Source organism: Anomaloglossus baeobatrachus (assembly GCF_048569485.1).
Source record: "Anomaloglossus baeobatrachus isolate aAnoBae1 chromosome 7 unlocalized genomic scaffold, aAnoBae1.hap1 SUPER_7_unloc_4, whole genome shotgun sequence".
Taxonomy (NCBI): domain Eukaryota; kingdom Metazoa; phylum Chordata; class Amphibia; order Anura; family Aromobatidae; genus Anomaloglossus; species Anomaloglossus baeobatrachus.
The window spans coordinates 701326-715184 of record NW_027441818.1 but is presented as its reverse complement, the minus strand read 5'-3'; the positions used below and the strand labels follow the sequence as shown (position 1 = coordinate 715184).

General features: G+C 47.9%; 1 protein-coding gene across 2 annotated transcripts in view; it reads left to right on the top strand.

Moving 5' to 3' along the window:
* The window catches only part of LOC142259432 (uncharacterized), a 47567-nt gene that overhangs the window by 21583 nt on the left and 12125 nt on the right, over positions 1–13859 (top strand). For both annotated transcript variants that reach the window (XM_075331844.1, XM_075331843.1), the window contains exons 5-7: positions 835–917; positions 2756–2829; positions 12257–13427. In XM_075331844.1, coding sequence (XP_075187959.1) covers positions 835–917; positions 2756–2829; positions 12257–13427 — 1328 coding nt within the window. The remainder of the gene's footprint in view (positions 1–834; positions 918–2755; positions 2830–12256; positions 13428–13859) is intronic.

The following is a 13859-nucleotide window of genomic DNA, read 5'->3' as shown; positions in this document are numbered from 1 at the left end:
GAGCTGCAGAGGGGGGATCTTTGAGGTTTCAAGCTAAATTTCTGATGACAGGTTCCCTTTAACTTTCACCAGAGAGGGTGTGTGTCTCCCCGGTTTTTGCAGTGCGGCTCAATCCGGCTCAAAAACCTGTGCAACGGATGCGGCGAAAAAAAACGGGTCCGATGCTTTTTTTTATCGCAGGACGCCGCATCCATAGGCTTGCATTGTAAATCACGCCAGATCCGGCGCAATGCGGGTTTTTCGCCGCACAAAAAAACGTGCCAGGCAACGTTTTATCCGGCCGCCGCATGTGCTAAATACGCCGCATCCGGCAATAAAACAGACGCAGCGCAAGGCCATGCGGCACAGTACGGCGCTAATGCAAGTCTATGCGAAAAAAATGCAACCGGCGGCAAAAAAATAAAAGGTTGCGTTTTTTCTACAAAGCGCCGTATTGTGCCGCTTAGCAAAAACCGGATGTGTGAATGTGTCAAAGCAACCTTAATTGGAAAGTAAAAATTGTCTGACTTAATGGAAAAGGTAGCAAGCACCCCCCATCCATATGCTAGGCAAACGTAATCTCACGGTATCTTTTAAACTGGAGTTAATATGTATTTTATGTTGCGCGGTCAATCCAGAAAAAAATGAAAACACACTTCCAAAAAATAACTTGTACAATTGCTGTGTTTTTTGTTCTTTATTTCTCTTACCTAAAAAGTAATGTATAGCTATGAGAACTCAATAGTCCGAAAACAAAGGCTGATCCTGCTTGATCTAAAATAGCAGTATACTCAAAGGGGGGCCATCTTTAGTTTATTATCCTGTTTATAATGCTTTGTTTTATTTGTATTTTAGAAATCCATTCTGCAGAGGATTTATCAAAAAAGCCTAGCCATTACTATGTTCATGTGGGTAATATAGCGCCCTGTGTTAAAGAGGTATGATTATTCAACCATTGGTATTATTATCCAGTGCATCTGCTATTTTCTAATGTGATTCACTGCCTTGTTTGATTTACTGTTTCTTTTTAGTTATGTTCACTTGCAATGGATGTACTTCAACTGCAAGGCAACCAAAACTTGCAGCAAGCCCTAAGCCTCAGTGGTGTTTTCATGGCTCCTTGGTTGCTGAAATATCTTTTAACCTCTTCACGACACATGACTTCCTGGGTACGTCATGGATAGTGTCAGGTTAATCTGATTTGAACAGCTGACATGCGCGTCTATCAAGCACTAGTGGATTCGCTACCAACTTGTGCCTGTTAACCCCATTACAGCGCGCTGTGAAAATGTTACAGCACGATGTAACAGCGGGCCACAGTAAGCATTCACTTACCCAGCTCCATCAGAAGTCCGGTGATGTGATCACGTGGATCTGATGGTAGCACACGATCATGTGATGACTTCTGTAGCTATCATGAGTCAGTTCCTCTTATAGCCAGCGGAGCGCTGGGTGTGAGAGGGGAAAGCTGCTTTTCTGCAGATCAGAGCAATGCTGCTCTGAACTACAAGAAAGAATGAGTGATCAAACTGCTGATCGTTATAGTTCCCTAAAGAACCCCTAGTAAAATAAAAGTAAAAAAAAAAAGTTTAAAAAAACCTAAAAGTTCAAATCGCCCCCCCCATTCTCCCCATTGAAAACTAAAGGGTTAAAAAAATATACACATTTGGTATTTCTGTGTTCAGAAATGCCCGATGTATCAAAATATTAAATCAGTAAACTGCGTAGCAGCAAAAAAATTCAAACGATAAAATTACATTTTTAGGGTTTTTTTTTGTTTTGTTTTTTTTTGTCTCTATGAATTTTGCGCAAATTGCGATAACAGACTATCAAAACGGTATTTCTATGGCTCAGCCCTTGCTGAGCCATAGATCCCAAAAAATGAGACCGCTATGGATCATGGAAAATGGCGCAAAAAGTGTTTTTTTTTTTGGTTTTTTTTTTTTTTTTTTGGATAACCTGAATTTTTTAACCCCTTTTAGATAAAATTAAAACTATACATGTATGGTATCTACAAACTCGTTCCGACCTCATCATCACACTGACACATCAGTTTTACCATAGAGTGAATGCTGTGATTAAAATATCCTGAAAACAATCACTTTTGTTTTGCACTTGGATTTTTTTTTTGCTGTTTTCCAGTACACTATATGGTAAAACTTTTGGTTTCATTTAAAAGTAGAACTCGTCTCTCCAAAACATAAGCCCTCATATGGCAAGATTGACAGAAAAATAAAAAAATGGCGGCTCTCGGAAGGAGGGGAGCGGAAAAATAAACGGAAAATTGCCTGGGTGTGAAGGGGTTAATCAAAGATTCAGCCTTGCAGCATGGTGTTGTGAGGCACCAGGCCACCTGCCCTGCTGGTGCACTGTCACAGCTTAATATTGTAGAAATGGGGGTGAAGAACCTTTTGGTGGATGGCACGATCATGTGACCTTAATGGACGGAGCTCAGCAGAGACGTGATGGTGGAGGACCTGTGGTGTAATCAATTACATTGCTGGGGGCGAGATCAAGTAAAAAAAAAAAAAAAGAATTGTGCCTGAACTAGGAATAATTCAGATTTTCATCTTCAACTTGATCTGGGAACAGTGTCTGAAACCATGCATGACTTGCATTGAGAAATGTATATAGGCCTGTGTTTCTATGGCTGAGGCTTCTAAGTAGCAGCTACTTTTGTGACTTCTGAAAAGGCTATTGGGCAGTTTTTGCTGATGCAACTATATACTGTATGTTTACAATGCTAACTATTTCTATTGGACGTATTGCTTCGCAGGTTCAAGTGATGGACATCTTCCAAAAATACCATGTTTTGAATGTTTTCCTTTTAGAATCATCTTTGACATTCAGGTAAAGTATTGATATAGTGGCCCAAATATATATCAAGCAGTTTACACTTTTTTGTTAAAGCCCCAAAAAGTCGAAATTCACGCATATTTTGCAGTTTCACAGATTATGCAAAATGTCTGCAACTGTCCTCAGCAAAAGTTAAAAAAAAAAAAAAAAAGGGGGTGGTTAGTGTACCAAGATGGGTTGTGCTGCTCCTGGATAGCCCCCCCCCCCCCCCTTTTTAAGCTCTACTCCGGAAACATTAAATCTGTCCACCTCCTGCTCATAAGAGGTTTAAATGTCCTTTTCGGACAAATTACAACAAATATATTCCATCAATGGAAAAGTTGATGTAGGAGCTACCAATGGCACCTTCCCCTATCTAGAACACAACCTGTTGCATGCTCAATGGAGACAATTTCAATTCATTTGTATAAGAATTCTGACCATCTCTACCCTGACAGCAGTGTGTGATGGGCAGCTGTTGTCAAGACAGTTACAGGTCAGTTGATGGGACTTGGATATACTATACATTTCTTTGTCGCTCCATTGGGAGACCCAGACAATTGGGTGTATAGCTTCTGCCTCTGGACGCCACACAAAGTATTACACTTTAAAAAAGTGTAACCCCTCCCCTCTGCCTATACACCCTCCCGTGGACCACGGGCTCCTCAGTTTTATGCTTTGTGTGGAAGGAGGCACACATCCACTCATGCATTCTCATACATAGTTATGACGGATGGAAGAAAAGCGGACCCCGAGGGGGTCCCCGGCATGTTCCCTTCTCACCCCACTATGTCGGCGGTGTTGTTAAGGTTGAGGTACCCATTGCAGGTACGGAGGCTGGAGCCACATGCCGTCTCCTTCACCATCCCTTATGCGGCTCTGGGAGAAGTGTGATCCTAACCGGTCGTCCACGTGCTGGGACCGGGCTCCATCCGCAGCCCCTGGTGGAACCTGCCGGACCGGAGCTTCTTCACCCCCAGGGACCGGGCCCTGCAACTTGGAGGTACTCTGTGTCCCCATGTGGGGACTGTACAGGGAGGGAGGTCGCTCCTTCTCCCCGGAAGCCGCGGTAGTTCCGTCCGTTGTTTTTTTTCGGCGGACTTCCGCGCCGACCGTGCCTGCTTGTCGGGCACGGCCTTAAATTTAGTCCCCGGCTTCGCCGCGGCCTAGTCGAGCAAATTCCCGCCCCCGGGCCTGCCTGTCAGGGGTAAGGGCGGGTTTACCGACATGACGTCGGCTCTGAGGGCTGGAGCATCTTTACATGTCTCCCCCCACCCTCATTGACCACTTGGGGACTCCAGATTCCCGCTCTTTGTTGGCGCCGCCCTCGGCTCCACTCCTCCCCTGAGAGCTCCGGCGGCCATTTTTAGCATTCAGCCGGTGGATGCTACTCAGAGGCACAGCTCTGCAGACCCAGGGGATCCACGACAGGGAATCTGGAGGTCACACTCCGCTCGTTAGCGGTTGGTAAGCCACCCTCAGTGGTCACTCTCCTAAGAGACAACAGCATGTCGTCCACAAGGAGCAAAGCTACTAAGGCGCAGATTTTTTTCGCGGCCTGTACCTCTTGTGGGGCTATGTTGCCTGCGGGATCCACCTACCCTCACTGTGAGCAATGCTCGACTCCTGCCACGCTTGCTCAGCCGGAGCCTCGGGCACTTGTGGGACCCTCGGCCCATGTAGATCCCCCGGCTCCCCCTGAACAGTCTGCAGGGACAGGGTCACCGTCGTTGGCGTCTTTCGCTGAGACACTCCCAGTCACTGTCTCAATCCATTGCAGTCTATGGACAAATGGTCATCTAAGCTCCTGGAGGCATTGCAGTCCAGGCCGGGCCCTTCACAGGCCCCGGCCTCTGTTAGTTTGTCTCCTCCAGGTCCTTCTCGGTCCGCGCCGCAGCGCGCTCCCAGGATAGCCCCTAGGTCCCAGGCGGAGGACTCCTGCCCGGATCGCAGCCCCAGGCCGGCTAAGCGGCCTCGCTGGGACTCTTTCCCGGCCTCCTCACGCTGCTCTGGATCCCAGCTGGAGGACTCTCAGGAAGACGAGGCGGACGTGGGAGCTCAGGGCTCTGACCCTGACTTCGCCCTTAACCTTGATGTCCCTGAGGGGGGGCGCCTTGGTAAATGATCTTATCTCGTCCATCAACCAGGTGTTGGATCTTTCACCCCCACCTCCTCCTGCAGAGGAGCCTGCTTCTCAGCAGGAGAAACACCAATTTAGATTCCCCAAACGTACGCGCAATACGTTTTTTGATCACTCTAACTTCAGGGACGCTGTCCAGAAGCCCAGAGCGGTCCCGGACAAGCGCTTTGCTAAACGGCACACTGACACGCGTTATCCCTTTTCACCTGAAGTCGTTAAGGGCTGGGCACACTCCCCCAAGGTGGATCCTCCAGTCTCTAGATTGGCTGCTAGGTCAGTTGTGTCGGTTGCCGATGGCTCATCGCTGAAGGATGCCACTGACAGACAGAGCTCTTGGTGAAGTCTATTTATGAGGCCACGGGCGCGTCTTTCGCCCCGGCCTTTGCGGCCGTTTGGGCCCTCCAAGCAATCTCGGCTTGTCTGACTGAGATTAATGCTGTCACGCGGAATTCTGCTCCGCATGTTTCATCCTTGACCTCTCAGGCATCAGCATTTTCGTCCTACGCCATGAACGCTGTCCTGGACTCCACTAGCCGTATGGCTGTAGCATCCGCTAACTCCGTGGCAGTCCGCAGGGCCATGTGGCTGCGCGAATGGAAAGCAGACTGCTTCCAAAAGATTCTTAACTGGTTTGCCTTTTTCTGGCGACCGTTTATTTGGCGAACGGTTGGATGAGATTATTAAGGAATCCTCGGGAAAGGACTCCTCCTTACCCCAGTCCAAACCTAAGAGACCTCAGCAGAGAAAAATCCAGTCGAGGTTTCGGTCCTTTCGTCCCTCCGCCAAGCCCCAATCCTCTTCATCCAACCGGCCGGAGAAAGGCCGGAGGAACTCCTATGCGTGGCGGTCCAAGGCACGGCCCCCAAAAGGCCGCAGGAGGCGCTGCCTCCAAGACGGCCTCCTCATGACTCTCGGCCTCACCTAGCCACATCCTCGGTCGGTGGCAGGCTCTCCCGCTTTGGAGACGCCTGGTGGCCACACGTTCAAGACCGATGGGGGAGAGACATTGTCTCGTGGTTACAGGATAGAGTTCAGCTCTCGACCTATGGCTCGTTTCTTCAGAACCTCCCCACCCCCCGCACAGGCCGACGCACTTCTTCAGGCAGTGGACGCTCTAAAGAGCGAAGGAGTTGTGATTCCCGTTCCCATTCAGGAACGTGGTCGCGGATTTTGCTCCAACTTGTTCGTGGTGCCAAAAAAGGACTGGTCATTCCGTCCCGTTCTGGACCTCAAGCTGCTCAACAGACATGTGAGAACCAGACGGTTTCGGATGGAATCTCTCCGCTCGGTCATCGCCTCGATGTCACAAGGAGACTTCCTAGCATCGATCGACATCAAGGATGCTTATCTCCATGTGCCGATCGCACCCGAACATCAACGTTTCCTGCGTTTCGCCATCGGGGACGAACACCTCCAGTTCGTCGCATTGCCCTTCGGGCTGGCGACAGCCCCACGGGTTTTCACCAAAGTCATGGCATCAGTCGTGGCGGTCCTGCACTCTCAGGGCCACTCGGTGATCCCCTACTTGGACGATCTCCTAGTCAGAGCCCCTTCTCGGGTGGCGTGTCAACAAAGTCTTACCGTCACTCTGGCGACTCTCCAGCGGTTCGGGTGGATCATCAATTTCCCGAAATCCAAGTTGACGCCGTCCCAATCACTGACTTACCTCGGGATGGAGTTTCAGACCCAGCCAGCGTTAGTCAAGCTACCGCGGGACAAACAGCTTTCTCTGCAGGCGGGGGTGCAATCACTTCTTCGGAGTCAGTCACACCCCTTAAGGCGCCTCATGCACTTCCTGGGGAAGATGGTTGCAGCTATGGAAGCAGTGCCGTTCGCGCAATTCCATCTACGGCCACTCCAATGGGACAGTCTTCGCAAATGGGACAAGAGTTCGGCTTCCCTCGACAAGAATGTCTCTCTTTCCCTTGCAACCAAAACATCACTTCAGTGGTGGCTCCTACCCACATCTCTGTCTCGGGGAAAATCCTTCCTACCTCCAACCTGGGCCGTGGTCACCACGGACGCGAGTCTGTCAGGTTGGGGAGCGGTTTTTCTCCACCACAGGGCTCAAGGAACCTGGACTCCAATAGAATCGTCCCTTCAGATCAATATCCTGGAGATAAGGGCAGTATATCTAGCCCTATTGGCTTTCTATCGGTGGCTGGAGGGCAGGCAGATCCGAATCCAGTCGGACAACGCCACTGCCGTCGCCTACATCAACCACCAAGGCGGCACTCGCAGTCGTCAAGCCTTCCAGGAAGTCCAGCGGATTCTGCAATGGGTGGAAGTCACAGGCTCCACCATCTCCGCAGCTCACATCCCGGGCGTAGAAAACTGGGAAGCAGATTTTCTCAGTCGTCAGGGCATGGACGCGGGGGAATGGTCTCTTCACCCAGACGTGTTTCGAGAGATCTGTCGCCGCTGGGGAACGCCGGACGTCGATCTCATGGCGTCACGACACAACAACAAGGTCCCGGCCTTCATGGCACGGTCTCAGGATCACAGAGCCCTGGCAGCGGACGCTTTAGTACAGGATTGGTCGCAGTTTCGACTGCCTTATGTGTTTCCCCCTCTGGCGATGCTACCCAGGGTACTACGCAAGATCAGGTCCGACTGCCGTCGCGACATTCTCGTCGCTCCAGACTGGCCGAGGCGGTCGTGGTATCCGGATCTGTGGCATCTCACGGTGGGTCAACCGTGGGCACTTCCAGACCGCCCAGACCTGCTGTCACAAGGTCCGTTTTTCCATCTGAATTCTGTGGCCCTCAACCTGACTGTGTGGCCATTGAGTCCTGGCTCCTAGCGTCTTCAGGGTTGTCTCAGGATGTTATTGCCTCCATGAGAAAAGCCAGGAAGCCAACGTCCGCCAAGATCTATTACAGGTCTTGGCAAATCTTCTTATCCTGGTGCTCTGATAACTGCCTTCCTCCATGGCAGTTTGCCTTACCCACATTCCTTTCATTCCTACAATCTGGAATGGACAAGGGTTTGTCCCTAGGCTCTCTCAAGGGCCAAGTATCGGCGCTCTCCGTGTTTTTTCAAAAGCGTCTAGCCAGGCTTCCGCAGGTCTGTACGTTCCTGCAGGGGGTTTGCCACATGGTCCCACCTTACAAACGTCCGTTGGAACCTTGGGATCTTAACAGGGTTCTGACGGCTCTTCAAAAGCCGCCCTTTGAGCCGCTGCGGGAGGTCTCTCTCTCTCGTCTCTCTCAGAAGGTGGCCTTCCTGGTGACAGTCACATCACTTCGGAGAGTGTCTGAGCTTGCAGCGCTGTCATGCAAAGCTCCCTTCCTGGTTTTCCACCAGGATAAGGTGGTTCTGCGCCCTGTCCCGGAATTTCTCCCTAAGGTGGTATCCTCTTTTCATCTAAATCAGGATATCGCCTTGCCTTCCTTTTGCCCTAATCCAATTCACCAGTGTGAAAAGGATTTACACTCTTTGGATCTTGTGAGAGCACTCAGACTCTACGTGTCTCGCACGGCGCCTCTGCGCCGTTCAGACGCGCTCTTTGTCCTTGTCGCTGGCCAGCGTAAGGGCTCTCAGGCCTCAAAGTCAACCTTGGCTCGGTGGATCAAGGAACAGATTCTCGAGGCCTACCGTACTTCGGGGCTTCCGCTCCCTTCAGGGTTGAAAGCCCATTCTACCAGAGCCGTAGGTGCGTCCTGGTCATTGCGGCACCGGGCGACGGCTCAGCAGGTGTCAGGCAGCTACGTGGTCTAGTCTGCACACTTTCACGAAGCACTATCAAGTGCATACCTATGCTTCGGCAGACGCCAGTCTAGGTAGGCGAGTCCTCCAGGCGGCGGTTGCCCACCTGTAAGAGGGGGCCGTTTTCGGCTCTCTTTATTGAGGTATTGTTTTACCCACCCAGGGACTGCTCTTGGACGTCCCAATTGTCTGGGTCTCCCAATGGAGCGACAAAGAAAAAGGGAATTTTGTTTACTTACCGTAAATTCCTTTTCTTCTAGCTCCTATTGGGAGACCCAGCACCCGCCCCTGTGCCCTTCGGGCTGGTTGTTCTTTTGTGTACACATGTTGTTGATGTTGAATTGTTCTTTTGGTTCATGGTCTTCAGTTCTCCGAACATCCTTCGGATTGAATTTACCTAGACCAATTTATAAGTTTTCTCCTTCCTGCTTTTGCACCAAAACTGAGGAGCCCGTGGTCCACGGGAGGGTGTATAGGCAGAGGGGAGGGGTTACACTTTTTTAAAGTGTAATACTTTGTGTGGCCTCCAGAGGCAGAAGCTATACACCCAATTGTCTGGGTCTCCCAATAGGAGCTAGAAGAAAAGGAATTTACGGTAAGTAAACAAAATTCCCTTTTTTAACATTCTGTGGATATTCCATAAATTTAAGACATGGGACCACTGAGCCAAAATTATTAAAAGGCAAACTTATCAGTTAAAGGGAACCTGTCAACAGATTTGTTCCATATCAACTGCGGCCACCTCCAGCAAGCCCTTATATACAGTATTCTAGAATACTGTATAGAAGTGCCCAGGCCGATCTGTATAAGGCTATGTGCCCATGTAGCGTATTTTCATGCAGTTACGTTGCGTTCTGCACCGCAGCGTAACTGCATGCGTCCTGCGTCCCCAGCACAATCGATGAAGATTGTGCCTAATCCATGCCCATGTTGTGTATTAGGACGCAGCGCTTCGGCTGCTCAACAACATGTATACTAGCCTGGGAAATACTGGGAGAATAGTGTCTGGTCAAACAAGACCAAAATTGAGCATCCTGGTGTCAGGCTGTTTTTCAGCATAAGGCACTGGCAAACTTCGTATGATTAAAGGAAGGATGATTGGACAAATGTACCAAGACAGCAGATTTTTATCAAGAATGTCATCGTCTACAAGGATGTTCATGAATCCAGGGAGAATATTTCAGCAATACAATTATCCCAATATACAACTAAAACACTCTTATTGGCTTTCTAAAAAGAAAATAAAGCTGCTAGAATGGCCCAGCCAATCATTTTGACCCGAATCCAATAGAAAATTTATGGAAGAAAATGGTGCGTTCATAGAAGCCACTGGACTTTCAGGGTTTTAAAAGATCTACAGTGTATTAAATGCTTATTTTCCCCACTGTATGTATAGAAAATTGTTGATGTGTTCCATACATATTTCACCGTGTGTGTGTGTTGTATATTATAGTGTGCAACTGTTTTTTTCTCTTAGTCATATTATTCATCATGAACAGATACGCACCTCTTAACACTATTGGATGTGCTGCTAGTCTTTTCTTTTTTGCTAGATATAGAAAAGAGTGATGTCCTTTAGACAGGCTTTGCACTCCATCCCCCACCTTGCCCATTGGCGTCATGTATTTTTAACTTCCAGGGTTACTTGCTGATCTCATGTAGGTTTTTAAAGGGAACCTGTCAGGTCCAATATGCACCCAGAGCCACGAGCAGTTCTGGGTACATATTTCTAATCCCTGCCTAACTGTCCCTGTATACACTAGCATAGATTTATACACTAGAATAGATTTTTTTTTTTTTCTTATGCTAATGAGCGCGGTGACTAGCCCCAAGGGCGTTGTATCCCCCAGCTAGTTTAGCATGTTATTACACTAGCGTGCTGTTTTTTGTTTTTTTTTTTTTCTCTTAGGCTAGATTCACATTTCCGTTGTTTTGCATCAGTCACATGTGTTGCTTAATGCATGTGACTGATGCGTTGTGCAACGGATGACAAAGAACAGAATTCATTGTCGGACTCCGTTGTGTGCGGGGGCGGAGGACGAGGCGGCGGAGTTCGAGGTGGGTGGGGCCGTAGCGCTGAGGACGTCAGTGCCGCGGGGACTGCAGGGCTGGGGACAGGTGAGTGAGTGAGCGTGTGTGTGTACGTGCAGAGTGCGGGAGGGGGCGGAGCCGAGCGGGGAAGTGTCAGCCTCCCTGCACACGTATCCAGGGTAAATATCGGGTAACTAAAAGCAAAGCACTTTTCTTGGTTACCCGATATTTATACTGGTTACCAGCGTACACCGCTTAGCGCTGGCTCCCTGCACACGTAACCAGTGTAAATATCAGGTAACTAACCAAAGCGCATTGCTTGGTAACCTGATGTGTATCCTGGTTACGGGTGCAGGGAGCCAGAGAGCATGCGCAGAGAAATCCTACGGATTGCGCTGCTCCAAAAAATCGTTACAGGCTGCGTTCCTTCCGCCCCTCGGTCAGTCGTTCCACGACTGATCAGTCGGGCGGAGGGTGCAACGCAGCATCATCAGAGGGTGCAATCCGCCGCTTATACAAGTGTATGGGAACAACGGAATCCGCTAAACGGATTCCGTTGTTTACCAGAGCAGTGGATTGTGACTGATACAATTTAATGGGAGTGTGAACCTAGCCTTAGGCTAGGTTCACATTTCCGTTGTTTTAAATCCGTCAGGTCCGTCAGTAACGGATCAGTCGTTTTTTTTTTATGTCAAATGACGCAACGGATGTTTTTCACAGGAATGCTGTGAAAAAAATTGATCCGTCGCATCCGTTACATCCGCTGTGCGTCCGTTTTTTGACAGATCAGTCATGATCCGTTTGTGTTTGCGACAGCCCAGTGGGTGTGCCAAACATGCTGGGCATGCTCAGTAGAACATGGTGGAATCAAGCGCTGGATTCCGTCGTAAGACGGATTACGACGCAATCCAGCACCATAGACAAACCTTACAAGCTTGACTGATTGCGATGGATTCCTGCGCGGGGTGTTAATTTTGACGGCCCGAAAAACGTTACACTCTGCGTTGTTTCCGCCCGGCGGTCAGTCCAAAAACGACTGACCGCGGCGCAGAGGATGCAACGCAAGGTAATCAGCCACTAATACAAGTCTATGGGACACAACGGAATCCGCTAAACGGATTGTGTTGTTTACCATAACCGCGGATTGTGACTGATACAATTTTTAACAGAAATGTGAACCTAGCCTTAGTCGTATTATTCATCATGAACAGATATGCACCTGTTCGCACTATTGGATGCGCTGTCAGTCTTTTCTTATTTTGAGATAGATCTAGATATATTCATATATTTATATAATATTCTACTACACCCGTGTGTGTGTGTGTGTGTGTGTGTGTGTGTGTGTGTGTGTGTGTGTGTGTGTGTGTGTGTGTGTGTAAAATGTGTGTGGGGTTTTTGGGTCTGAAGTGCTCTGATCATTAAATAGTTATTAAAATTTAAAAAAGGGGGAAAAACTATGGAAACAAGCTTATCCAAAATTAAACTATATAATGCCTTAAAAATACTTAAAATATTTGGTGTTTTATCTTTGTTTTGTTTTTTTTATTTTTTTCCATTCATCAGTTATGCAGTACTGACTTTTGTTAAGTCAGAAGAAGCTGAAGCTGCCATAATAGAAATGGATGGAAAGATGTTCTATGGAAAAAAAATAAAAGTTCGTGCCATCAAGACACCCAATTACAATCTTTCACTTGCTTTTCAAAAAATAAAATCTGTACCTAAAGATATCCCTCAAGATGGAAAATGTAGATTTGAGATGTTTGAGCCCAAGGAAGGCTCGGGATCACAGCCAGCGAAGAGCGACTCGACCCAGCGTGATCACACCGCTGATCAGACCCATGCTGCACCGGTTGTCGACAGTTTGACAAATGCAAGTGTAAATATGCCAAATAATAATGATTGTCCTCCCGTGAATACAAACCTAGGACTTCCACCTGCCCCACCTCCCAATACATTTGGCGTTTATAACTGTATGACTCCCAATCACCAGTGGATGTTTCAGACACCTCATTCAAACATGATATCCTTGAACAGCATGCCGAATTTTTTGCATGTTCCTTTATCTTACCCTTTATTTACATTGCCGAACTATCCTGGTTTTTTTCCGACAGTGACACATTCTCCTAACTTTGGTATTAACATGAAACCTAATGTAAATAATCAGTTTGGTAAAGGTCATGTCAGTCGTGTAAATGGAAAGCCAGGGAAGCCCCCTCATGGCACAGATGGACAGAGTAATGCTGCAATTGCACAGTCTATTGTGCCCAACCAGGTTCAATTACCTACAGACAAAGCTGAGCTATTAAAAACAGAAACGGGTGTAAAGTTTATGGAAGATAAACCTGCTACAGTGAAATCTGTCAGTGAACGGGTATCGTTTACTATATCCAGCAGTAAAAAACTTCATCGTTCACAAACTGCGTCTCAAGAAAATTCACTGACCATGTTAGTGCCAGAAATCACAGCAGGCGCTCGTGATGTAGAAACTCCAGTCATTGGCTGTTTGTCCTCTGTTGATGAGCAGAATAATCTATCTGGACCACCTAAAAACAAATCTGCAGCTCCTTTAAGATTGCCAACATCTGTTCCACCCAGCGTCACAATACCTGAAGACAATAAGCCATCAGTAAATCCCAATTTCAACTCTGAAGTGTTGATATATTCTGAAAAACAGGCTGGCATAAGCTCAAGTGTCCCATCACTGGAAAGAGATTCTCTTCCAGGTGGAGAAAAGGTAAGACTCTGGATCACTTTAGTATGAAAACATCTGTTGCATATTCAAAATGAGTGGCCACTACTAGGACAACCCCGGAATCCCTGTATTTTCCCCCTTAGATAGAAGCTGGAAAGAAATAAAGCGGGTCTTTATCCAATTATAACAAATAAAAGCTGGGTCTAAGAAAGACTCTTCTAGTGTGGTTGTGAAAGTCACAACCACTATCGTAGCATAAACATCTGCTGCAGAGACCCACCCGACATATAATCAATAGTGAAGAGAAAAGGGTTAAAAACTCCGCTGATTGGGCACAGGTATTGTGTGACATAATGTCACATGATCCCCGGGAGATGCAATGACTGTAGGTCAGCATATGTGTTATTATCTATATATATAATTGCCTTATTCTGTCTGTCTGTCTTGCTCCAAAATTGTGTCCTTACGGTGACA